Here is a 25,476-nt window from a genome sequence, read left to right on the forward strand (position 1 = left end):
CGCGGTGGCCGAAACTGACACAAAGTAGCGGGCCGAGGCCCGGGGGGAGCTGGGCCACAGCTGGGGGGCGGGCGCCCGCGGGGAGCTGAGCCGAGCGCCCCCGCCCCAGCCCCCGGCCTGGGCAGGATGGGGCCGCCGGGGCGGGCGCCGGGCGCCGGGCGCTGAGGTGAGGCGAGGCGGGGCGAGCCGGGGCACCCCGAGCGCGGGGCGGAGGGCAGGGGGAGATGCGGCTGCGGCCGCGACCCGGGCCGGCGGCGGCGGTGGAGGCCGGGGGGCGGGAGGGGTTTGGGGAGCCGGAGTGTGGAGCCGGGAGGGCGGGCGCCGGGAGTGCGGAGCTGCGGGGAGACCCGCAGGGCGAGCGGCAGGGTGGAGAAAAGGGGTGTCGGCTGCCGAGGGTGGGGAGACCCCAGGCTGTCCGCAGGCTGGGAGGATGGGGTGCCCAGGTGGCGCGTGCGGAGCAGGGAAGGGGCGCAGAGTGCCGAGGAAAGGCCGACCCGAGAGGGAGGGCCGCTGGGGAGTTGGGGTGAGAAGAGTGACCGGGCTTAGGGAAGGGAGTTCGGACTGTTAGGTTTTGTCTCTGGAAGGTGGAGGTCTGGGTGCCTGAGGAAAACCAAGGGTGCCAGAGGGGTGGTAGCTACGCTTGAGTCCTTTGTTACTGCCCTTGGCGAGGGAAGGTGGCCCAGGACGGTGGTGATGCAAGAGAGCTGGGGGTCTTGGATTCTAGATCTTCCTGTTTTCCTGACCCACCAGCCTCCTCCAAAAGGAGTCCTGGTTGGAAGGCAGCAGAAGCCAGACCTAGAGGAGGAGCGGTTTTCCCCCCATGGAGCATTGCCTCTTTCCTAGGGTTGGCTATTTTTATCCCAGATGTGGCTGCAGAGGGGGCTGGGGCTGGGGCTGGGGCAGGGTGACGGGGCAGGGCGACGTGGCTGATGGGCCTGACCAGTTCAGACAACCAAGGCTGTGTGAGACTGGGAAGGAGAAGTGAGAAGGGGTCCCTGTTGCCAATCATCTCCCTCCCTCTCCCTTCCTATGACTGCCCCCAGAGGGGATGGGATCTGGGGCCAAGTCTGCTTTTTCTCTCCCCAGGGTATTAGAGGTAAAACAACTTTCCTGGTCCAAGTCCAGACTCCTGACTCCTGGCTGCCCAGCTCCTTCATTAACTCTTTCATAGGCTGCAGACCCAGATCTCTGGACTGGCAGTGTTTCTTGATCACTCCCCTCCCCAGGGTCCTGGCTGGCTACTGAACCTATGATGCCCACCATGCGTCCTCTTCTTTAACCTCTCCCTGCATACCCCACCCTTCATGACTCATACTCTAGACTGGGTGGAGACCCTGGCTGGGGGCCCTAGAGGAGGACTTGGCATCTCTAAAATGTGGATGAAGTTTTTCTTCCTGAGCCAGGCACCCTTGCCTGCTGCAGTTGGGGAGGTCAGGGATGAAAAGGACTTCTGCTCTTGGTATTGCCTGGTCTGGGGTCAGGGAGTGTGTGCTAGTGAAGGGAGAATTGGTGTGGGTGCCTGCGCTGTGGCCAGAGTCTGTAATTATAGAGGTTGGGCAGACAGGCAATTAGTATCTCTTGGGGCTGACAGGCTGGTGGGTGTGCCCATAGGCTGCAGGCAGGGGAACCAAAGAGGAGGTGGAAGGCTAACTCTTCCACCCAGACAAAAAAAGAGGAGGTTACTGACTGGCAGCTTTTTTTGGACCAGGCTGGAGAATAGGGTTGAGGCTCTGTGAGCCTGTCTTGTAGGCCAGGCCTTATGCCTTTTTAGGAAAAAGAAAGGACACAGGAAGGTGGAAGGAAGCAGAGGCTTGTGTGACTGATGCTCCTTGGCCTGCACTGAGCTTCAGGCTGATTGGACTAGGCACAGAGTGGGAGAGAGCAGGGGTGACTCTCTGACAGGATAGGAAGACCCCTCTGCTGGCCCAGAAGGGTGGCTGACCCAGATTGAGAGGAAGCGGTTTGGGGACTGTCTGTGCAGGAAGTGAAGGCCATGCTTCTAATGTGAACTCAATGTGGAGGAGGTGATAATGGAAACCCCAGTAATGGGGTGAGCTGGGGGAATGATGAGCATTTTGAGAAGGGTGGAGCCTGCCCACCCTATTTCCTAATGTCCTGCCAGGTGCTTCCTGGCTATGTTCCCTCCACCCCACCCCTTTGGGGGACATTCTGCTTTCTAGTACATGAACAACTCATTGCCACCAGGAATACAGTCACCACACACTGTCACCAGGAATACAGGCACTACACTTGTCACCAGGAATACAGGCACACATTGTCTGTCGGCAGGGGAGCACATGAAGCATCTATGGTACCTTGAAAGCTGTGCTTTTTTTTTTTTTTAGTACCTGGATTAACCCAGGGGCATTTAACCACTGAGCCACATCCCCAGGCCTTGCTCCCCCTTTTTAAGAAAGGGAATCAAGTAGCTTGAAATTATTATTTTTTTTTAAAGAAGATGGACACAATACCTTTATTTTACCCATTCATTTTTAAAGTATGCTGAGGATTGAACCCAGGGCCTCACACATGCTAGGTAAGCGCTCTACTACTGAGCTACAACCCCAGCCTCCAAGCCCTTTTTAATATTTTATTTAGAGACAGGGTCTTGCTGAGTTGCTCAGGGCCTCCCTAAATTTCTGAGGCTAGCTTTGAACTCCTGATCATCCTGCCTCAGCTTCCTGAGCTGCTGGGATTACAGGCACGCGCAGCTGTGCCCTTCTTACCAATTCCTTGCCTATTCTCCTAGATCCCTTTCCTGCAGGCCTTGACTTCAGTAAACTCTCAGTTCTTCCCTCCTTCCATGTTATCCAAAGCAGAAAGGATGGCCCCTTTTCTCAGGTACTGGACAGGGCAGAAAGAAGAGAGTGTTGGTGGGGAGGGATGGAGAGGTCAGGATCAGTGCTGGAGAAGAGAACCTTCAGGAAGGGTCTAATGAGGGGAATAAAGGGTTACCCTCAGCTTCCTGACCACACTCATATATCACCTTCCTACAGGGTCTCCCATGGGATTGCTGGGACCTTGCTGGGTGAGATGGCACTGTGTGCAAAAAAGCGCCCCCCAGGTAAGAAAGGCAAGAAGTGGGAATCCCTGGGAATTTAGACAAGAGTGAGCGTTATTATGGCTCAGGGAGACAGGAGAAGAGGGACAGCTGGTATGGATCTGGGAAAAGGGAGATTAAGATCCCTACGCATCCTGGGAAGAGCCTAGGAAACACAATTTTTTCGTTTGATGCTTGTGGTGGGTTCTCTGTGGGATAGTGCTGAGTACCAGCCCCCCTACCCCCCCCCCCCGCCCCGAAACACCTGCTCTCTTTTCTTGGGGCACCTGCAGCTGCTACTTTCTGGCCTGGGAAGCCCCTGTCTCTTCCCCACAGGGTCCTCTTCCTTGTCCTTCGGGTAGGGAGGGAATGAAACGGTTGCCCCCGACAACCGCGGCAGCCCGCTCACCAACATCGGCCCTGGCCCGGTGCGGGGCGGGGAGAGCGGAGGCGGGGCGCGCTCGGGCTGGCTGTCGCCTACGCGGCGAGCTGGCAGGCTGCTGCCCCTGCAGTCCAGGAGCGGGAGGGGGCGGGGAGCGGGAGGGGGCGGAGCCCGGGGCGTGCGCACCGCATCCGGGGCCACTCAGCGCGTGCAGTCCTTTGCTGGGGGCTTCAGGGGCGGCGCAGCTGAGCTCACGGAGTTGCCGGGCCGGCGCGCCGGTGCCCGTGAGGATGGCCTGGCTTGCGGGTGGCAAGCTCGCCGGTGGGCCGGGGCTCACTTCTAAGCGGCAGCGGCACTTGCGCCTCCCTGGGGGGCCGCCCCGTAGGCGCCGCTGAGGCCAAGAACTGACAGTACGCTCTCCCCACTCAAACCCGGATCATGACGGTCCCCAAGGAGATGCCCGAGAAGTGGGCCCGGGCCGGGGCACCACCCTCTTGGAGCCGAAAGAAGCCTTCTTGGGGGACAGGTAACGGGAGGCAGCATCTTGCAGCTCTCCCGAGCCCATAATTTCCTCCTCTCCAATCCCTACATTCCCTTGTCCTGTGCCTTCCCAGTCTTCCCCCATCCTCTTTCTAGACCCAGATCCTGGCTCTAAAGTGTCGAGTCCCTACCTCCTTCCTTTGCATGGCCTCTGGTGATTGCGTAGGGTCTCAGCACGAGGAGGCTTCTCTAGGGGAAGTTTTTGGGAGTAAAGTGGCTCAGTAGGCTGGCGACACTGTGGCCTGAGATTTTGTTACTGCAGTGTGCTCTGCAGGGGTCTTGGGGGAAGGGGCCTGGAACACTGCCTTTGGCTCTCTGGCAGGTTTAAGGCATTAGGTTTACAGTCTGATCAAATCCCACCTCCCCTTACAGCATGAGATCAAAGTGACCCCTGGGATGTGGGGAACCCTTCATAGGACATTCCCTTGTTCTGGAACTTGAACTTGGTGGTTGCAGTCGGGAACCTGCAAGGGGTAGCTAAATAGATGTCACTGAGTGAGCAGTTTAAGGGAAACGTGTAGATGGTACAGAAAAGGTTACAGTTAGAAAGCAACTGTTTCCATTACATCTCATTCCTCTCTTGCATCTCTGCTTCAGTCTGCATGACCCATATCCCTGACTCCCCCACCTTCTCCTACTTGAAGATGAGCTTTGAAATAAGGTGATGTCATTGTTGGCCAGTCAGAAGCTGCTGCTGGTGACATGTGACAACCAGAGGCTCCTGTAGGGGGACTGCACGTGGGGCTGGGATGTTGCCGCAGAGCAGCTCCAGGGTAGCAGAGCAGCTCCAGGGCACAGTGACCCTCTGTCTTGTCACTCCCCACTTCCACCCCATTAGTCTCCAGTGTAGGGGGAGAGCAGCAGTCCCGTGGTTAGATCTGCAGTAGTTTCTAGGGGGAAGGATGCTTTGTGTCTTCAGCTGCTACTCCTTGATTATGATGATAGCAGCCAAAGGGTCTGGGGACTCCATGACCATCAATGGCTAAGGCTCTTCCAGAAGGGGAGGACAGAAGAACTGAGTGCTCCCAGTAGAAGATTATTGGTGGTGAGGAAGAGAACCTATCCTGTCCTTTGAATGTAACTTGCAGAACCATGTGGTTATGCTGTTGGTGCAAGCTGGACTAGAGGGAAGAATTTAATGACACCTCAGGTGTGGAGCTAACGCCATAAAACTATTTGGTGAAAAGAAACAGGGACCTTTGGTGGAATGTCCATAAAGTAGGATGGACCTGACAAGGTGGGGGTGCAGGCCTCAGTCTGCTGCTCCTAACTATGGCATCATTCTGTTGTAGAAGAAGAAAGGAGGGCGCGGGCTAATGACCGAGAATACAATGAGAAATTCCAGTATGCGGTAAGTGATTCTAGACCACCTGTTCCCACGTCCTGAGTGGGAGTGGGGAAATATAGGGATGTCGTGGGCTTGGACTGAGCGCTGAATAGGAAGGGTGCTTGAGGAGGTGGGGGCCCCTTCTTCAGCTGCTCTCCATCTGCTACTGTGCTGGAGTCCTTCACCTGTCAGTAATCAGAATACCTTGACCCCAGACACTCGACTCCTCTCTCCCACTCCAGTGCTGATTTTGGGGGCAGAGGTTTGGGGAAGTGTAGAGATGGAGGAGACAGCCTCTGTCTGATTCTGGATTGAGTTTGGGGACCGCCTCATTATCTTCTCTCCCACTGCCATAGAGTAACTGCATCAAGACTTCCAAGTACAATATTCTCACCTTCCTGCCTGTCAACCTCTTTGAGCAATTCCAGGAAGTTGCCAACACCTACTTCCTGTTCCTTCTCATCCTGCAGGTGAGTGACCTCTAGTATATCCCTTGCAACTCACAAAGCCAAGGAAGAATAATGGGGGCGATGGCCAGCGTCTCATTGGGGGGTGGTTCTTCCTGCTGAGGAGGGGGTAAAAACTTAAAGTCTAAAATAATTAGTGAAGAACGAAATACCAAGAGCCAGAAATATATTTACAAAAGTGGCACCCCTGATAACATCCAGTCCACACAAGAGATGGAACTAGACAAAGGAAAGATAGCTCCTGTGATTTGTTCAAGGGGTACATCAAAGACATGGATAGGGTTTCAAGGGCAGAGTCTTGTATCCAATGTCTTGTAGCCAGCAGGTTGATTGGCATCTTGGCAGGTCACACCCATCTCAGGTGCTGTGTGGGAACCTTTAAAGCAGAACTTGTAGGGGAAGTTCACCTGCATCAGGCGGTCTGTCCCTGTGGGGCTGCCATGGGAAGTTCCCAAAGCCAGACTTATCCCCTCACTAGGCTACAATGTGCAACTCGGTCCACACACAGCCCTCAGACGACTCTCAACAGAGGAGGGAGATGTGGGGCAAGAAAGCTTTGGCTGGGGCTTCAGATGCCCGCTTCTCTTTCCTTTTCTCAGTTGATACCACAGATCTCTTCCCTGTCCTGGTTCACCACCATCGTGCCTTTGGTTCTTGTCCTCACCATCACCGCTGTTAAAGATGCCACTGATGACTATGTGAGTTCTTTCATTCTTATATTCTGCCACCCTCAGCACACAGTCACCTTCGCCCAGCACAATTCCTTGGTGACCTAGACATCCTTTACCTGGTCCCGCTTGGTCCATGATAATGTAGCTAAGGGTGAGGAGGGGAGTCAGGAAGAGATGGTCTGTGAATAGGTGTGTGGAAGGTGTTGCCCAGCATGCTCTGAGTTCCCCTGATGGAGCCAGAGTCTCCTCTTCTTTGGAGCAGGAGAAGGTGTCTCAACTTTTCAGTTCTCTTCTTTTCAGTTCCGCCACAAGAGTGATAACCAGGTGAATAACCGTCAGTCTCAGGTGCTGATCAATGGAATGTGAGTGCCTTTTGGGAACAAGGGCCCTGGGGACAAAGCCGGAAAGGCCCTGGAAACCTCTGTAGCTACTGACAGCCTTTTTACTGTCTTGTTGCCGCAGCCTCCAGCAAGAGCAATGGATGAATGTCTGTGTTGGTGATATCATCAAGCTAGAAAACAACCAGTTTGTGGCGGTAAGGGAAAAGTGGCCGCTCTAGGCCTACAGGGCTCACCTTCCTCTTTAGCAGAAAGGGATGGGTCCTTCCTGATTCCGTTTGCCTTTTAAACACCCATGGAAGGAGACTGTCTTGAGTGGAGGGCTTAATATGCCTGGGACCTGCTGTTCATGTGCTTGGAACTAGGAAAACCAAGAATGCTTGGCTGGGGGCGGGGGGGGGGGCGGGGTGAGGTGGGGGAGAGGATCCTTGCAGAGCTGCTGCAGGTGGAGACCTGCGTATCTGGGCTTCTCATTAGGGCTTCTTTCCAGGCGGATCTCCTCCTCCTCTCCAGCAGTGAGCCCCATGGGCTGTGTTACATAGAGACGGCAGAACTCGATGGGTAAGTGGCATGCTCAAGTGTCAGCCCTTTTACTTCCTTTTTAGGGGTGAAAAGATTGTTTTTGAAAGTGGGTCTCAGGCCTGGGCTTATACCTTTTGGAAAATTTAGGGGTAAGAAAGACTTTGGAGCCAGGTATGGTGGCACATGCCTATAATCTCAGAGACTCGGGAGGCTGAGGCAGGAGGATAGCATGTTTGAGACTAGCCTGGGCAACTTAGTGACACCCTGTCTAAAAAAAAAAAAAAAAACAATTAGAAAGGGCTGCAGACGGACGTAGGTCTGTGGTAGAGCACCCGTGGGTTCAATCCCCAGTAGGAGGGTGGGGTGGAGGGGAGAACGCTTTGGGATACGTAGAAGTATTTGCTGTGCTGAGAAGTGGGATGCCCGTGGTCAGGTGCTCCTGAGCAGGCTACTGGGGGGGTAGGGAGCCGGGACTCAAGGGTACTGTCCTTCTAGAGAGACCAACATGAAAGTGCGTCAGGCAATTCCAGTCACCTCAGAACTGGGAGACATCAGTAAGCTTGCCAAGTTTGATGGTGAGTAATCTTGGAGAAGCAGTCTTCAGGTAAAAGAGGTGGGTTGGGTTTTAGAATTTAAATTGTACCTTTTCCTTTTGGCTTCTGGTTGCTGTGATTATGCAACTCCTTGGATTTGGGGGTGGGGGTGCTGGGAATGCCAGGTGGTCGCGACTTGATGATCATTTCAAGGAAGCCTTGAAACTGATAGCTCCCCACTTGCTGTGCATCTTGAGAGAAATTCAGCTTATACTGTTTGGGTGTTAGCTCAGAATAATGATATGTGCTCCTTATAACAAGACAGACTGCCAGGCATGCTGGCATGTGTCTGTAATCCCAGCAATTTGGGAGGCTCAGGCAGAAGGATTACAAGTTTGAGGCCAGCCTCAGCAACTTAGTGAGACCCTTAGCAACTTAGTGACACTCTGTCTTAAAGAATAAAAAAGACTGCAGATGTAGCTCAGTGGTAGGGAACATCTGTGTTCAATCCTAGTAACACACACACAAAGACAACTATACAGAGTGTATAAGAAAGTTTATGGTCTCTCCTGCCCTTCTTAGATGACCATGTTAATTAACAGTCAGTCCTGTGTATAGTAGTCTACACTTTTTACTTATGTTTGTATACATAAAAATAAAAAATGCAATTCTTTTGTACTGAAGTTTCTACCTTTTTTGCTTATTAAATATATCATAAGCATCTTATCATCTGTATAAAGAAATTTACCTTTTTCTCTTTAGTAGCTGCATGATATTTCATAAAATTGTTGTATCATCAGAGCCAGCCTGGGCAATTTAGAGAAAACCTTAGTATAGAGCACTTGCCTAGCCATGTTCAAGGCCCTGGATTCAGTCCCTAGCGCCGAAAAAAAAACCCTGATGTATCATAATTTATTCATCTACTCCTGTCCATTCCGTGGTTTCCAGTCTTTTGCTGTCCTGATAATGCTTCAATAAAGGATATTATGCTCTATTCTATTTAGTAGGATAGAGTGATCAAACTGGAATTACTGAGTCCAAGCTTATATGTACTTTGTTTTTTTTTTTTTTGTTTTTTGTTTTTTGGTATTGGGGATTTAACCCAGGGAAACTCAACCACTGAACCACATCCCCACCCTTTTTAAAATATTTTATTTAGAGACAGGGTCTTGCTAAGTTGTTAGGGACTCTTTAAATTGCTGAGGCTGGGTTTGAACTTGCGATCCTCCTGTCTCAGCCTCCAGAGCTATTGGGATCACAGGCATGTGCCACTGCACCCAGCATATGTATGTACTTTTAATATTAGTATATGCTGCCTCATTCTTTTTCTGAAAAGTGGCATCAGCTCACACTCTTGCCAGCAGTATGCAAACGGGTCCCTGTCCTTACTCTCTCTCCTTTAGCTACTTTTTCTCTCTGTTTTATTGTCACGTGATCGAATTGTAAACTAGAGCTTGAGCCGTGTTACTCTTTTTTTTTTTTTTTTTTTTTTAAGAGAGAGTGAGAGGAGAGAGAGAGAGAGAGAGAATTTTTAATATTTATTTTTAGTTCTCGGCAGACACAACATCTTTGTTGTTATGTGGTGCTGAGGATCGAACCCGGGCCGCACGCATGCCAGGCGAGCGCGCTACCGCTTGAGCCACATCCCCAGCCCCCGTGTTACTCTTATCTACCTTCCAGGTGAAGTGATCTGCGAACCTCCCAACAACAAGCTGGACAAATTCAGTGGAACCCTCTACTGGAAGGAAAGCAAGTTCCCCCTGAGCAACCAGAACATGCTGTTGCGGGGCTGTGTGCTACGAAACACCGAGTGGTGCTTCGGGCTGGTCATCTTTGCAGGTGAGCCTTCTAGCATCCAAAGGAAGAAGGGTAAGAGAAGGTGACTCAGCCCTCCCTCAGGAGTATGGGTTGAAACTGGGTGGGCTGGCAGAGTGCATAAGGCACGAAACCTCCAGCCCTGAATACAAGTCTCTTGTCCACCTAGTGTCTCCATTCCATCCTGATGTACTACCTCTGGGGATCAGAGCAGAAATTCAGAGGCAGTTTTGTTATTTGGCTTCCCATTCTTTTCTAGGTCCTGACACTAAGCTGATGCAGAACAGCGGTAGAACAAAGTTCAAGAGAACAAGTATTGATCGCCTAATGAATACACTGGTGCTCTGGGTAAAATCCCACATATATTTCCCTCTCTGCCCTTCTGGTTCTCCCTGGGTGGTTCCCTTGGCTTCCATTGCTCTTCCCTGGTCAATAGTCAGGCTTTGGATTTGGTTTTAAAGTCACTGCAGGTTAGCTACTCAAAGGCAATGTTTATTTCAGGTTTCTTTTAGACTTGGAAGAATTTTTTTAAAAAACCTTAGGAACGTGCGTGAATCAACAACTTAGAGCTAAAACAAATCGTCCCTTCTCTGGATCCCAGTTATGATGATGATGACTTAGTGCATCATGTGACCTTCTGTTTACCTTTGCCAGAGACAAGGAGGCCTTCATGAGGATGGAGAGGGAATTAAAAGAAAAAATTTCCACTTGGAAGTTGGTTAGCAGGGTCTTCCCCCCAATTTATAAGGATGAAGAATCCCAAAGGAAAAGTTTCTGTTTTCGTTTTTGGCAATTCTTGAGTCCTTCTCTTGTTTAGCTAGAAACCTGAGCTCCTTGTTAAACACTGCTCCCCTTCTTGCACCCTCCTGCCTGCCACCTGCCCCCCACATGCCAGCTTCCAAAGGCTGGGGACACCCTGGTTTTAAAGGGCTTGCAAAATCCCAGTTTGAGGGAGCTCCAGAGCAGATTTTGCCTGTAGAGGCTCACATGGCCCCCTGGTGGTTGTTGGGCACCAGGATAGTTCCTGTTTTATTTCAAACTCAATGGTGAAGATGGCTTTGGAAATAACTGTCAAGAGAGGAAAAAGAAAAAAGTAAATAGATATCAGAAACCAGACATATGGATTTTGGTTATTTTCTTCTGTCTGTCTGTCTCTCTCTCTTTCTCTCTCTCTCTCTCTCTCTTTTATATACCTTCATTTTATTTATTTTTATGTGGTGCTGAGGATGGAACCCAAGGTCTTGCATGTGCGAGGCGAGCACTCTACTGCTGAGCCACAGCCCAGCCCTTGGTTATTCTCTTATAATCACCAGACTTTCTTATGATCCTTCATCAAGGACTCCAAGCTGTTTTGATTAATCAAGAAATCTGGAGTTATCAAGATACAGTTTGTTTCCCTGGTTTGTTTTATTAATGGGCACTGGGGATCAAACCAAGGGGTACTTTACCACTGAGCTACATCCCAAGCCCTTTTTATTTTTTATTTTGAGATAAGAATCTCGCTAAGTTGTTTGGAGCCTTGATAAATTGCAGAGGCTGGCCTCGAAGTTTTGATCCTTCTGCCTCAGCCTCCCAAGTTGCTGGTATTACAGGCATGTGCCACTGTGCCCAGCTTCTATTTCCCTGGTTAAAAAAAAAAATGGGCTGGAGTTGTGGCTCAGCAGTAGAGCGCTCGCCTAGCACATATGAGGTGTTGGGGTTCGGTCCTCAGCACCACATAAAAATGAATAAATAAAATAAAGGTATTGTGTCCACATACAACTAAAAAAATATTTTTTAAAAAATAACAGTCTGTATAAAATAGACATTATAAGGGCTAGAGGGCTGGCTCAGTGATAGAGCACTTGCCTAGCATGTGCAAGGTTCTGGGTTCAATCCTCAGCACTGCAAAAAAAAAAAAAAAAGTAAACATATATATATATAGGCGTATATATACTATATTATATATATATGTGTGTGTGTGTGTGTGTGTATATGTATGTGTGTGTGTGTGTGTGTGTGTGTGTGTATATATATATATATATATATATATATATATATATATATATATATATTATAGTAACTTGGCATTTTTGTTGGTTTGTGAAGGCTTAGCCCAGGTAAATGGGTAATTTGCACTAAGTGTTTTTGGTATGTGAAATGTAGTTCACCCCACTCACCAACCTTAAAGACTCCTGAGGGTTCCATATTGGGAGCAACTTCTCTACTTCAGCTTCCCCACTGTACACAGGAGGAAATGTTCAGAGAGGGCCACGTGGTGGTCAGTGGCAGACCAGAGCCAGTTCTGAGCTCATTCCTATGATTTTTAGGGCTCAGGCCTGAGTAGGAACTTCCTTCAGGGGGACATTTGTTTTCTAAGTCTCTGATTAGTTTCTGTTTCTCATTCCTCAGATTTTTGGATTCCTGGTCTGCATGGGGGTGATCCTGGCCATTGGCAATGCCATCTGGGAACATGAAGTTGGGACACGCTTCCAGGTCTACCTGCCCTGGGATGAAGCGGTGGACAGTGCCTTTTTCTCTGGCTTCCTCTCCTTCTGGTCCTACATCATCATCCTTAACACCGTTGTGCCCATTTCACTGTATGTCAGGTATGTTGTTTTCTGCTCTAGGTTCTGTCCAGGGAGCCCAGTGGTCCTTTGATAAACTTTTATGTAAATATTCAATCATTGAGAAGGAACATGAACTCGTTTTCTTCTGTACTGTGAGCATTTTGTGTTGTCTTTTTATCTTTGTGTACAAAGTAGACTTTTTACCAGTTTCCTGGCACTGGGAGTGTATTAGAGCAAAACCCTTGAGCATATATTTAGCATATGTGTAATGCATGCACTATGTGCAAAGAAGCGTGGTAGGCACTGTAGCACATAGAAATTGGAATGGATCTCCTTTACTCTAGGAGCTTAGGTCCAAAAGAACAAGAAAAATATAAACACATGATTAAAATAAAGTTGGGACTAAGTCCTGTAGAAGTCATTCTATCCATAGTCTTCAGACACTGAGATGTGTCAGATGGCCTGTGCCTTCAAAAGCAGTAGCCTGGCGGTGGTGGTGGCGGTGGCGGTGGGGAGTCGGAACCTGGTCAGACACTAATACACCATGCAGGAGGCATCAGGTGCCCAAGGTGGGGACGAGCCCTGCTCCTCAGGCAGGAAATCAGGGAAAACACCTCAGAAGAGATGAGTGAAGGTAGGATTGGAAAAGAGAGGAGGAGGAAAGGGCTAGGAACCATGGCAAGGAAGTGGGCACTGGGAATGGCCTCGGGTCAGCAAAGAGTAGGGACGTGAGTGAGGAGCTGTGGGAGAGAGACCCGGAAACAACGGCTCGCTCCTGACTGTGAAGGGTCTTCAATCTTGGCCTGTGGCCTTGGACTTCATAAACCATTATAAGGTCTTTGGAAAAACGAATAAACAACAAAAAAAGAAGTCATTTGAAAAATAAATTCTAAAAAAATCTTAAGAAGCTTTGGGCAGGGGAGTGCAGCATGTGTAGGGTCGGGGGCCCAGGCAGGGTGCTTGGATGCTTGAGGTAAAGAGAGTGTCACCAGTAAGAGTGGAAGGAGGAGGGGGCTGGGAGAGGTGAAAGGAAGAATCCAGGAGAAAGAAACTTTCCTACCTCGTACCTTGTACTTGAGATAAGGGGGCCTGTGACATTTTACAGGAAATTCTTTGTGGAGGTATTCAGAATCTTCCTGTCTCCTGTGTTTAATTGACGGTTTCCTCAGGTGGTCCTCAATTCTTCTACTGGCCCAAAGTCCTAGGATGGATGCTGATGAATAGAAGATGAAGCATTTCTTTGCCAAGAAAGTACAGTTTGGGCTTTTTTCGAGCACAGAGAGGAGAGTCAGAAGGTTCTTGGTTTAGTCCTGCCTGCTCGACTAGATTTGACATATGGCCACAGTCACTTGAGGCTTTCTGGGACTTCTGGTTTCTCCTGTAAAATGGGACCCCTGTTTCATCTTCCTCACAGGGACGTTTTGACGTAAGACACTAGTTTGGAAAGCACAGGTTAAAAGTTCGATTGCTGTAGCTGGACATGGTGGTGCACGCCTGTAATCTCAGTGACTGAGGAGTCTGAGGCAGAGGAATTGCAAGTCCAAGGCCAGCCTGGGGACTTAGCAAGATCTCTGGTTAAAACAAAAAATAAAAAGGGGGTTGCGTTTGTAGTTCAGTGGTAAGAGCGCTTGCCTTTTGTGTGTGAGGCACTGGGTTTGATCCTCAGCATCACATAAAACAAACAAATAAATAAAATAAAGGTATGTGTCCATCTACAATTTTAAAAAATTAAAAAATAAAAAGGGCTGAGGAATGTAGTTCATGGGTGTCCCTAGGTTTGATCCCCAGTACCCTCCACCCAGAAAAAAAAATCACTATACAAATATTGGATGGTGTATATCTGTTATCATGGCAACTCTGGTTCTACATTATTATTTATTTAAATGTTTTTTCCCTTAAAACCTAATTTTGTTTTCTTATCTTTGGGCTTTCTTGTCCCTGTTTTGTATCTAAGTCTATTTGAAGCCCTTGGGAGCTGCCTGAGGAAGTTTTCTAAGTCCCATCAAGTTATAGTATGTCTTGGGGTGGGGTGGAGGCAGGGTTATAAGCTGCATGGGGAAAAGGTTTTGATGATATTTCCAGCTCCCTCAGTTTTTACCTGGTAATAGGATCCTGATAGGAGCTTCGGTCAGGTCAGAAGCAAAGTTCCCGATAAGCCCCTTGCTGGACCTCTGGACCTAAACACAGGGCCCTTTCTGGAAATACTGTCAGCCCCTATCCAAAGAAGAGGAGGAGCTGCCTCAGCAAAGGAGAGGATGGGGACTGTCAGAAGTCCCGTCCCCTGTAACTTGGCACTGTCCCCTACGTGTTGCAACCCCTCTCCCTTCTGGAGTCAGCCCCTCAGCTTTGCCACAGAGTCGGGGTGTAGGGCCCAGGTGGAGGGAGAACACTCCGGGTGCTGGGGCAGCAAGGAACAAGTGGGCCGTGCTGCGTCTCAGTTTTCGTTCCCAGCCTGGCCCCTTGGAGGTGGCGCTCCCGCCCTGGCGCGCACAGCACCCTCATTATTTCTCTCTTTTCTCTCTCCCTTCCCTCTCGCACTTTCTCTTGTTTTTTCTGCGTGGTTTCTGTATTATTAGTCCTGAGGTAAGAACTGGTTGAGTGCCTTGTCTGCAGTCCTTTCCTCCCTCCACCGTGTGCTCTGTCCTGCCTGCCCAGGCCTGTTGCACCTTCTTGTCTAGAGTGTCAGGAGGGGTGGGTTGGGGAGTACTTTGCTGGCTGTACATGGCTGGCTCACCTGCAGGCTCTCCTTGCCCCTTCCCACCCAGGTTCCTGTGCCCAGGTGTCTTCTCCGTTCTCGTTTCTCCCCAGATGGAGGGCCTGCAGCGAAGGCCCATGTGGGGGGGGCACCTCTTCCCCTTCTTGCACCAAGCCTCACCTCCTGTCCTCTGTGTAGTGTGGAGGTCATCCGTCTGGGTCACAGCTACTTCATCAACTGGGACAAGAAGATGTTCTGCATGAAGAAGCGGACACCTGCCGAGGCCCGCACCACCACCCTTAATGAGGAGCTAGGCCAGGTGGAGTACATTTTCTCCGACAAGACGGGCACTCTCACCCAGAACATCATGGTTTTCAACAAGTGCTCCATCAATGGCCGCAGCTACGGTACGGCGGTGCCACGAGGGTTGGGCTGCACATCTCGCTTGGAAAGAGAATGGAACCAGGGCTCTTATAGTTGTCTGACATTGGACTTTGCTTCTTTGCTGTTTGGGTCCAAGAGTCCTTGAGAGGGTCTGTTCTGTATCCCATGCCAGGAAGCAGATCCTGAGAGCCTTTTCCTCGTCCTCACTTGGTACCCTTGCCTGGTCTCAGCTCCAGGCACTAGGGGAGCTCTTTGGATGTTTGGAGTGAGGCCCAGACACTGCCCTCTGGTCATCCTGGCCAGGTTGGACCTTGGCTGACCCAGTGGAATTCTAGACTCACCCATGTTGCTTGTCATAAGGGCCCTGTGAGTCTCTGGAGTGTGCCCATGGTCTTCCCAGTGTGGCCCTGTGCAGTGGCCTTGTGGCTGAGCTGCTGGGGTGGCTGGGGCAGGGGGTGTGGGGGCCGGCCTTTGAACAGGGGTCAGCCCCTGCTGTGACTGCTTCTGTAATAACCTAGACCTGTGCCTAGTGGGTGAGGCTTCGTCTGCTGTGCAGGCCTACAGGGTGCCCGGGAACCCTGGCTGGTGCAGGTGAAGAATTGGAGCTGCCCTGAGGGGACAGCTGCTGGGAGGTGGTGGGGACAGGAATGGTGAGCGGTGGATCCCACGACACTCTTATGGCCACGGTTCTGGATTCTGGCACCCAGGACGCCTATTGCCTACTGTCCCTTGTGTCAGTGGTGTGTGAGTGATATCTGCTCAATGACCAGGCTGAGGCTTCCCAGTGCTTGCAGGGATCTGTATTAGAGGCTTAACCCCAGTGCTGAGAGATCTCCAGCTCTGATTTTGCTTCTCCTTCTGTCGTGGCTGTGTGTAGGTGACGTGTTTGATGTCTTGGGACATAAAGCGGAGTTGGGAGAGGTAAGAGCCAGTCTCCATAATTGTTGTGTGTACCATTAACATAGGGCGCCTGATGGGAACCGTTGACATAATTAGGAGAGCTGTGTTATCTGGGCAGGAAATGGAAGCAGCTTGGAGAAATGGATATGAGAAAAAAGAACTTATAGCAAAATGGGCATTTTGAGGTCCACAATGGTTTCCATTTTGGGCTCTTCTACTGAGAGGTGGGTGGGCAGGGACAGCCTCTTTCCTGGGCTGTCGCTGACAACCCAGCTTTTCCTAAGGGCCTTCTTACCTGTTGCAGAGGCCCGAACCTGTCAACTTTTCCTTTAATCCTTTGGCTGACAAGAAGTTCTTATTTTGGGACCCCAGCCTCTTGGAGGCTGTCAAGATGGGGGACCCCCATACACATGAGTTCTTCCGCCTCCTCTCCCTGTGTCACACTGTCATGTCGGAAGAAAAGAATGAAGGTGAGCCAAGGAGCTGCTTCCTCCCTACCCTCACCCAGTTGGTGCTCTTGGGCCCTGCTCTGCGTTGCCGTGCTGCTGGGCTGGGGCTTCCCGAGCGTGGCCACTCATGCCACGCCACGCGTGTCCTTCCTGCCCATCTAGGAGAACTATACTACAAAGCCCAGTCTCCTGATGAGGGTGCCCTGGTCACTGCAGCCAGGAACTTTGGTTTTGTGTTCCGCTCTCGCACACCGAAAACCATCACTGTCCAGGAGATGGGCTCAGCCGTCACCTACCAGCTGTTGGCTATCCTGGACTTCAACAACATCCGCAAGCGGATGTCAGTCATAGGTCAGGCCAGGACTGGGAGGCGGGCGGGCACACAGGCCTGGAATGGGCCCGGTATGCTGAGGGCGGAACGATGGCTTTAGACTGCGGGTCTCTGCCTGTCTGAATTTTTCTGGCACTTTTCTTGCCCCCTGCCGTATGCCCAGTGCGGAATCCAGAGGGGAAGATCCGACTCTACTGCAAAGGGGCCGACACCATCCTGCTTGACAGACTGCACCCCTCTACCCAGGAGCTGCTCAACACCACGACCGACCATCTGAATGTAGGTGTGAGGGAGGGACTGGCCTGCTGCTCTGCTGCGCTCAGCGTTGGGGTGGGAGCATGGCTTTCTCTTTTGTGTGTCTCTTCTTGTGTTTATTGAACACATTGAAGGTGTACAACGTGATGTTTTGATATACTAGGTGAAATGATCACTGCAATCAAGCATATTAACTTTTCCACCATCTCTTTATTTATTTGTTTGTTCATTCATTTATTTGTGTGGTAAGAATACCCAAAATCTCTCCCAGCAAATTTTTTTGGGGGGACTGTTCTGGAGATTGAACCCAGGCAACTGTAGACTGAGCTACATTCACAACCCTTTTTGTTTTGTTTTGTTTGCACAAAATCACTGAGCCACATCCCCAGCCCTATTTTGTATCTTATCTAGAGATGGGTCTCATTGAGTTGTTTAGTGCCTTGCTTTTGCTGAGACGGGCTTTGAACTTATGATCCTCCTGCCTCAGCCTCCCAAGCTGCTGGGATTACAGGCATGCACCACCGCGCCCAGCCACAACCCTTTTATTTTGAGAGAGAGGCTCCCTCAGTTGCCCAGTTTGGACTTGCAGTCTTGGACTTGGCCTGGGACTTGCAGTCTTCCTGCCTTAGCCTCCGGAGTCTCTGGAATTAAAGGCATGCACCACTGCATCCAGCTGCAGATTTTAACTGTGGTCCTCATGTTGTGCATTATTAACTCTCTAAACCTACTCAGAGGTGCATTCCTGACTCTGCCCCCAGGAGTATGCAGGGGAAGGGCTGAGGACCCTGGTACTGGCCTACAAGGATCTGGATGAAGAGTACTATGAGGAGTGGGCTGAAAGACGGTTGCAAGCCAGCCTGGCCCAGGACAGCCGGGAGGACAGGCTGGCCAGCATCTACGAGGAGGTTGAGAGTGACATGATGGTGAGGGCACAAGGATGGCCTGAGGGTGGGCAAGGAGGACTTGTGCCTGTGACCCTCATGCCAGGAGTCCTTGTATTTTCAGCTGTTGGGTGCAACGGCTATTGAGGACAAGCTGCAGCAGGGGGTTCCAGAGACCATTGCCCTCCTGACGCTGGCCAACATCAAGATCTGGGTGCTTACTGGAGACAAACAAGGTGAGAGCCCAACAGGGCAGAGGAAGTTACATCTGGGCAGTATTCCTGTTGGAGCCTTGTGGAGCCGCGGGCCCCAGGCTGACCTGTCGGGCGCCTGTCTGTAGCCCCTGCACTCTCTCTTGCTAGAGACTGCTGTGAACATTGGCTATTCCTGCAAGATGCTGACGGACGACATGACAGAGGTGTTCATAGTCACAGGCCACACTGTCCTGGAGGTGAGAGAGGAGCTCAGGTAAGCCAGAGGCCCAGGGACAGGCTGGGGTTTCTGAATCCTATTGAGACTTCTGTCCTGACTCACTGCTGTTGTCCTGGGTCACCACCATTCCATCTCCACCTTCACAGGAAAGCCCGGGAGAAGATGATGGACTCTTCCCGCACCGTAGGCAACGGCTTCACCTGCCAGGAGAAAGTTTCTTCTTCCAAGCTCACATCTGTCTTGGAGGCCGTTGCTGGGGAGTATGCTCTGGTCATCAATGGTCACAGCCTAGTAAGTGTTACCATCCTTAGCTTGAGTGGTATTCTTCCAGAAATCCCTTTTTTTAATACGGCTTGTAGATTTTTTTCTTCTCATTTCCCTTGACTTCAGAGGGGGTTATGATCTTCAAGGGGCAGGGAAGAGCTGAGGCCACTAGGTGTTCCCCGGGGAAGACTGTGCCTCTTTCAGGTGTTCTGTGTTCCAGGCCCACGCGTTGGAGGCAGACATGGAGCTGGAGTTCCTGGAAACAGCGTGTGCCTGCAAAACTGTCATCTGCTGCCGGGTGACCCCCTTGCAGAAGGCACAAGTGGTGGAACTGGTTAAGAAGTACAAGAAGGCGGTGACACTCGCCATTGGAGATGGGGCCAATGATGTCAGCATGATCAAAAGTGAGCGTAGACTGTGTGCATGGGTGGGCTGGGCAGGAGGGCCGAGGTGCCCTGAGGTCGGCTGGGGAGAGGGACTGTAACTTGGTGGGGTCTGAAGGGCGCGGCCACCCTCACCTCTCCTCCTCTGTCACCTCCACAGCGGCTCACATCGGTGTGGGCATCAGCGGGCAGGAAGGGATCCAGGCTGTCCTGGCCTCCGATTACTCCTTCTCGCAGTTCAAGTTTCTGCAGCGCCTCCTGCTGGTGCATGGACGCTGGTCCTACCTACGCATGTGCAAGTTCCTCTGCTATTTCTTCTACAAGAACTTTGCTTTTACCATGGTTCACTTCTGGTTTGGCTTCTTCTGCGGCTTCTCGGCCCAGGTAACGAATGTACCCAAGCTGTGATGCATATTTTTTAAGGGCAGAGGAGGTTGTATTTGACCTGTTTGCTGCCTAATCCCATTGTCTAGTGCATGCATTTAAAAAAAAATTGTTGAAAGAGTAGAGAGAGCTCTCAAGAAATTCCTTAGGGATCCCCAAGAAGCCCTAAGCTCCACATCAGCTGTCACATCAGTCACTTCCCGTGCCTGATGTGCAGTGAAGAGGGGTTGCGACTCCCTTCTCCCTGTCCACTCTCTTGCAGACTGTGTACGATCAGTATTTCATCACCTTGTACAACATCGTGTACACCTCCCTCCCCGTCCTGGCTATGGGCGTCTTTGACCAGGTATGGGGCAGGTGGACGGCCAGGTAGGAGGGCGAAGAGCACGGCTGTTACAGTGTGGACGTGGGACACGTGTGCCTGCCGACTTGTGGACACGGGGAAGGCGCTTTCAGCAGGGGAGGGTGTGGGGGCGGGCGCTCCTCAGGTACAGCTTCTCCACAGCTCTCCTGAGTTGCTGAATAAAAACTGGGAGCAGCTGGCTTGAGGTTGTTGTTGCTGAAGTCTGTGGAAAGGAGGTTTAAGGGGCAGGGTCTGCCTTGGTGATCCTCACTGGTCACGTGGCCCTCCCCATGCAGGATGTGCCAGAGCAGCGGAGCATGGAGTACCCTAAGCTCTACGAGCCAGGCCAGCTGAATCTCCTCTTCAACAAGCGGGAGTTCTTCATCTGCATCGCCCAGGGCATCTACACCTCTGTGCTGATGTTCTTCATTCCCTACGGGGTGTTTGCCGAGGCGACCCGGGATGACGGGACCCAGCTGGCCGATTACCAGTCCTTTGCAGTCACTGTGGCCACGTCACTGGTCATCGTGGTCAGTGTGCAGGTATGAAGCCTCCAAAGAACTGCCCTCTCCTAGGGGAGGAGTGAGCCTTCTGTCCCTAGAGCTGCTCTCAGGGTCCCACTTTAGTTTCTGGGGGAGGGGAGTTTTTAGGGGCTCTCCTGCCTGTGACAGCTCTGACCTCTTTCTGCAGATTGGACTGGATACAGGATATTGGACAGCCATCAACCACTTCTTCATCTGGGGCAGCCTGGCTGTTTACTTTGCCATCCTCTTCGCCATGCATAGCAATGGGCTCTTTGACATGTTTCCAAACCAGTTCCGATTTGTGGGTGAGTCCCTGTGGCTTCCTCTTGAGTCTTCTTTAGGAATTACAGCTGTTCTAGGACTCGCAGGGTAGTCGGCCAGTGTGCACATCACCAGCGTTTATCAGCACTCCTTATGTGCCAGGTAGCTGACCCGTCAGCAGGACATCAGGGGTAGCTGGTCTAGACCCGGTCCCAAAGAGTTTCTGTAACCATGAAAGTGACCAACAGCCCTTCCAGGCTGTGGGAGGTCAGGGCTCTGAGGGGGTCAGGGGTGGCAGGCTTTGTGGTTAGCAGAGACCCTGCCAGTGGGGTAGCCGTGGTTAGTCCCCCAGAAGAGGCTGCTATGAGCAGAGCCAGGAAGTACAAAGAAGCAAGTGTTTCTGGGGAATAAAAAGTGCTCTAGCTGGGTGGGCCCTGGAGAATAGAGGGGGCTAGAGGCTGGAGAGCAGGCCTTCAGCTCTAAGAATGACAGCTGCCAGCCTTTCATTTGCTTTGTCGCAAGTCTTCATTTATTTAGAGGAAGGGGGACAAATGACATCAAAAGATTGAGTGTTAGAGCTGGGTACAGTGGCGCACGCCTGTAATCCTAGCGGCTTGGAGGCCGAGGCAGGAGGATCACAAGTTCAAAGACAGCCTCTGCAATGGCAAGATGCTAAGCAACTCATTGAGACCCTGTCTCTAAATAAATACAAAATAGGGCTGGGGGTGTGCCCCAGTGGTCGAGTGCCTGAGTCCAATCCCTGGTACCAAAAAAAAAAAAAAAAAAAAGATTGAGTATTAGGAATGTGAAGCAAGAGTTAAACGTAGTGGCAAATGCCTGCAATCCCAGCTTCTCAGGAGGATGAGGCAGGAGAAGTGCATGTTCAAGGCCAACCTGGGCAACTAGTGAAACCCTGTTACAAAATTAAAAAATGCTGGGCATGGTGGCACACACCTATAATCCCAGCAACTCTGGAGGCTGAGGCAGGAGGATGGCAAGTTTGTGGTCAGGTATATCCCTAGCCCCAGAACTTTGAATTTTAATTGAAATTTGATGGGAAGCCATTGGAGGGCTTGAGGCAGGAAGTGTCATAAAATAATAATGTTTTTAAAGGACCACTTCTATTGTTGTGTGACTAAAATAAAGTGTAGGGAGTAAAGGTGGAAATGGGGAGACCAGTTAGAGGCTATTGCAGGATTTGAGGATGACACGTGATGGCTTGGGACACAGTGAAGTGCAGAGGGACTCCCTAGACATTTTGAAAACGGAGCCAACAGACTGAATGTGGGTTGTGAGCAAGACAGAAAAGTGCTGATGGGTGGGGGATTTAATCAGAGCCGCTCGGTGAGTGGTCGTTGTTTCCTGAGCTGGGAAAGGCGTGAGCAGCTTTGGGGTGGAAGAGACCGTGGTTCACTTTGGTCCAGGTGAAACTTGAGATGCCTGTTGGATATTCAACCATAGTTAAGGAAATAGCTCTGGGGCTTTTGGGGGAGAATTTGGAACCAGTCAAATGTGGAGATAAACATTTGAGGAGTAGGCAGAGAGAAGAGGGAAGCCAAGATGATTTAGGTTTTGAGATTGGGGAAGTGGAACTGCCAGAAATAGAAATGGAGAAGTCAGGGGCTACCCTTCGGTCCACTTTGTGAGTCCCAAGGCCACCGTCTCCTGTGTACCTTCCAGGGAATGCCCAGAACACCCTGGCCCAGCCCACAGTGTGGCTCACCATCGTGCTCACCACGGTCGTCTGCATCATGCCTGTGGTCGCCTTTCGGTTCCTCAGGCTCAGCCTGAAGCCAGACCTGTCTGACACGGTGAGCAGCTGGCCTCCTGGGCTGTCCGCTCTGGGGGCGGAGACCCTTGGCCTGAAGGGCTGTCTCAGGCACCGGTGTGGCTGTTTCGGGACTGTGGCTTGGGGGTTGGAGGTGGTCCTAAGCTGCACAGACGTGGAGGTTCCTGTGCTGGCCTGTCCCAGGGCCCCGTCCCCTTCTCCGTGGTGGCGTGTCACACCGCTGGCTCCTTCCCATGTCCCCCAGGTCCGCTACACACAGCTGGTGAGGAAAAAGCAGAAAGCGCAGCACCGCTGCATGCGGCGGGCCGGCCGCACAGGGTCCCGGCGCTCGGGCTACGCCTTCTCGCACCAGGAGGGCTTCGGGGAGCTCATCATGTCGGGCAAGAACATGCGGCTCAGCTCCCTGGCGCTGTCCAGCTTCACGGCCCGCTCCAGCTCCAGCTGGATCGAGAGCCTGCGCAGGAAGAAGAGCGACAGCGCCTGCAGCCCCGGCGGCGGGGCCGAGAAGCCCCTCAAGGGGTGAAGACCTGCGGTCACAGGACACTCCGTGCTGGTGACCAGAGCAGCTGGCCAGTGGGTCGCCAAGGGAACAGTATCTTGAACTGTTGGTCCTCGCTCTCTGCCTCCCGTCTCCTCTGGTAGACTCTGGGGAGATGGAGGGAGGGGGCCCAGGGGCAGACAGAGGCTCAGGCACCAGGAAGCAGCCCCGTGGGGACCAGATATGGTACCAAAAATAAGAAAAACTGTGAGAGATTGTTTGTCCCTGCCCTGCCTGGGAGCTCCCAGGGACACTGTAATCTCCATATTTTTTTACTCCCATTCCCCAGAGGGGCTCTAGCACCCCGTTCCTGAATTATACCAGAATGTATCATGCCGGGAAGCCGGAGACCTGCTGGGGCCTCCGGGCCCCTCACATCGTGGGTGTCTCCTTGATTCGTGTTTGTGTCCAGTTTGGTTTTGTCTTTTTTATTTGGCTGATGGCGGAGGCCTTTATGTGACTTTTATGTTGTGATTGGTGTCTTAACTCTCCTGGGAAGAGGAGCCTGGGACTCACTGGGACACCCCTCCTGGTGGAGTGGCTTGGGAGGAGCTGTGTCTCACTGGTCACACTCCAGTAGCTGGTGCCCTGGTGGGACAGAGAGGCTAACCAGGGAGGGAGGAAGCCCAGCCAGGGGTGTCGGGAGAGTGAAAAGGAGGGCTTGGCCTGTCTCCTTCCTCACCTTGAGAGTAATGCGCTGTCCCTTCCCCCAGTGCACACATGTCCGTTCCTGGCATCCATGAAGTCCTGCTGGTTTGGGGCTGGAGCCTGGAAAAGTGGCCCCTTCATCCTCAGAGAGCTAAAGCCCAGTTTGAAATCTCGTCTTAAGGAGAAAAAGGAATGCTCTCGTTTTAAATTTAGTCCCAAGTTCATTAGCAGACTTTCTTCTGACTTCCCCCCTCTTCAGCTGGAGCTGTCTTGCACCTGCACCTCAGAACCCTGAGGTGACGCTGAACCCCTGAGGTGGGATTGGGGAACCCTCTCCCGGGAAACCAGCCGTCCCACCAGCAGGCCTCGCCGCTGGGAGGAGGCAGAAGGGAAGGGCAAGGCCAGGCTGCGGTCGGACTCTGTCTGCTCAGCCTCCTGCCCGTCTGAACAGGCCTCCGCTGGAGGCTGGTCACAGCCCGTCTTATCTGCATCGTCCACAAGCTGTACCCCGCGTCAGGCATTTCCCAAGTTGGTTGCTACCAATCAGTCTCCAGAAGAAGCCCTTCCTCTTCTTTGGGGACTCTGTTGGGGTAGAAAGTACTAGTTTGGGAATGGTGTGGAGCTGGGAGTGGGGGATCATAAGCGTTCCCTGTGGGAGCCCCAAAGGAGCTGGGCAGAGGCTGCCGTCAGGTGGGGTGAACCCTCAAGGAACGGGGGAGGGGAAGTCTTGACAGGGAAATCCCTTTTGGCCACAGTTTACAAACCCAATATCATGTCTGTTTGTGTGTCTCTCAAGGTGAGAGTCTGATTTTTATACCAAAGAGGAAATGATTTTTTTTTTTCATATTTGGTTGGTATATATTATATAAATATATATATATATATATATATATATACAGTTATATATATATTATTTTTTGGTTCTCTCTCGTTTTTAGGGAGGGAAGAAAGTACCAAGTTGCATTGAGCTGTAATTAAGGAACATTCTGTATAATTTATGACACATTTCTATACTTGCAGAAATTATATCATTTTATGAATATAAAAGAAAAAAAACTTTTTATAAAATTCCAGTTTCTGAGAAGTGTGTAATTTGTCTCTTTTTATGATGTTTAAACAAGACTGATGTCAAAGTAAAGACAGAAACTGTCTCTGAAGTGGAAGTGAGTGAGTAGAGGAGGGTGAGGCGGGGAGGAGGGAATCTGCTGCGCTCAGCACCTCCTCTATCTGCCCCACTTTCTGGCTTTCTGCATCGGAGTTTCATCTAGGAGATGGGCGTGGGCCATGCTGAGGCAGAGCTTGGAGACTTTGTGTCCAGCTGACAGCTGGTGCTTCAGACCTTGAACTGATTGCTGTTCTAAACACATTCTGGGGGCCGGGGGTGGGGGATCTGGGCAGGGAAAGTTCCAGAGTACCAGGTAAATATTTTTAAAGACCTTAAAATATTTTTACCACTGAGATAGATTCCTAGATCTTTTTTATTTTTATTTTTATTTTTTTGAGGCAGGGTCTCACTAAGTTGCTGAGGCTGGTTTTGAACCTGTGATCCTCCTGCTTCAAGCTCCCAAGCCATTGAAATAAAGGCATGTGCCACCAAGCCTGGTTCCTCATGTCTTTTCTAATGACATCAACCTCATAGCCTCAGAGGTTCCTGGCTTTTTGAGGGACTGTCAAGGAAACTGGCAGGCACAGTGGTGTGTGCCTGTAATTCCAGCTGCATGAGAGGCTGAGCTAGGAGGACTTCAAATTCTAGGCCAGCCTGAGCAACTTAATGAGTCCCTGTCTCAGAAAGTAAAAGGGTTGGGGATATAGCTCATTGATAAAGCACCCC

The 25,476-nt window shown here is 51.3% G+C and overlaps 1 protein-coding gene across 2 annotated transcripts; it reads left to right on the forward strand.

The window, feature by feature from the left end:
• Nucleotides 1–24,719, forward strand: ATP8B2 (ATPase phospholipid transporting 8B2). Of its 2 annotated transcripts, XM_081304975.1 has the most exons (28): nt 1–166; nt 2,997–3,064; nt 5,255–5,313; nt 5,646–5,759; nt 6,356–6,454; nt 6,728–6,789; nt 6,890–6,962; nt 7,256–7,326; nt 7,783–7,862; nt 9,501–9,659; nt 9,895–9,983; nt 12,027–12,223; nt 15,078–15,286; nt 16,141–16,184; nt 16,468–16,633; nt 16,775–16,963; nt 17,107–17,222; nt 17,957–18,121; nt 18,204–18,315; nt 18,442–18,547; nt 18,658–18,802; nt 18,996–19,179; nt 19,319–19,542; nt 19,805–19,888; nt 20,182–20,427; nt 20,576–20,714; nt 22,351–22,481; nt 22,704–24,718. In XM_081304975.1, the coding sequence occupies exons 2-28, from the start codon at nt 3,034–3,036 to the stop codon at nt 22,980–22,982; spliced, it is 3,573 nt and encodes a 1,190-aa protein (XP_081161101.1). In that variant the 5' UTR covers nt 1–166; nt 2,997–3,033; the 3' UTR covers nt 22,983–24,718. The 2 variants fall into 2 exon arrangements, with proteins under 2 accessions (XP_081161101.1, XP_081161100.1); XM_081304974.1 differs by lacking the exons at nt 1–166; nt 2,997–3,064 and adding an exon at nt 3,071–3,948 and having other exon boundaries at nt 22,704–24,719.
• The last annotated feature ends 757 nt before the right edge of the window (nt 24,720–25,476 follow it).

This window comes from Spermophilus citellus, assembly GCF_964194105.1.
Source record: "Spermophilus citellus genome assembly, chromosome: 9".
Taxonomy (NCBI): domain Eukaryota; kingdom Metazoa; phylum Chordata; class Mammalia; order Rodentia; family Sciuridae; genus Spermophilus; species Spermophilus citellus.

Excerpts from the sequence above, each read along its gene's own strand:
- ATP8B2 (XM_081304974.1), top strand. The coding sequence starts at position 3,861 with ATGACGGTCCCCAAGGAGATGCCCGAGAAGTGGGCCCGGGCCGGGGCA. Across the intron at positions 20,428-20,575 it reads TCATCGTGGTCAGTGTGCAG|ATTGGACTGGATACAGGATA; the intron begins GTATGAAGCCTC and ends CTCTTTCTGCAG. Across the intron at positions 20,715-22,350 it reads AAACCAGTTCCGATTTGTGG|GGAATGCCCAGAACACCCTG; the intron begins GTGAGTCCCTGT and ends TGTACCTTCCAG.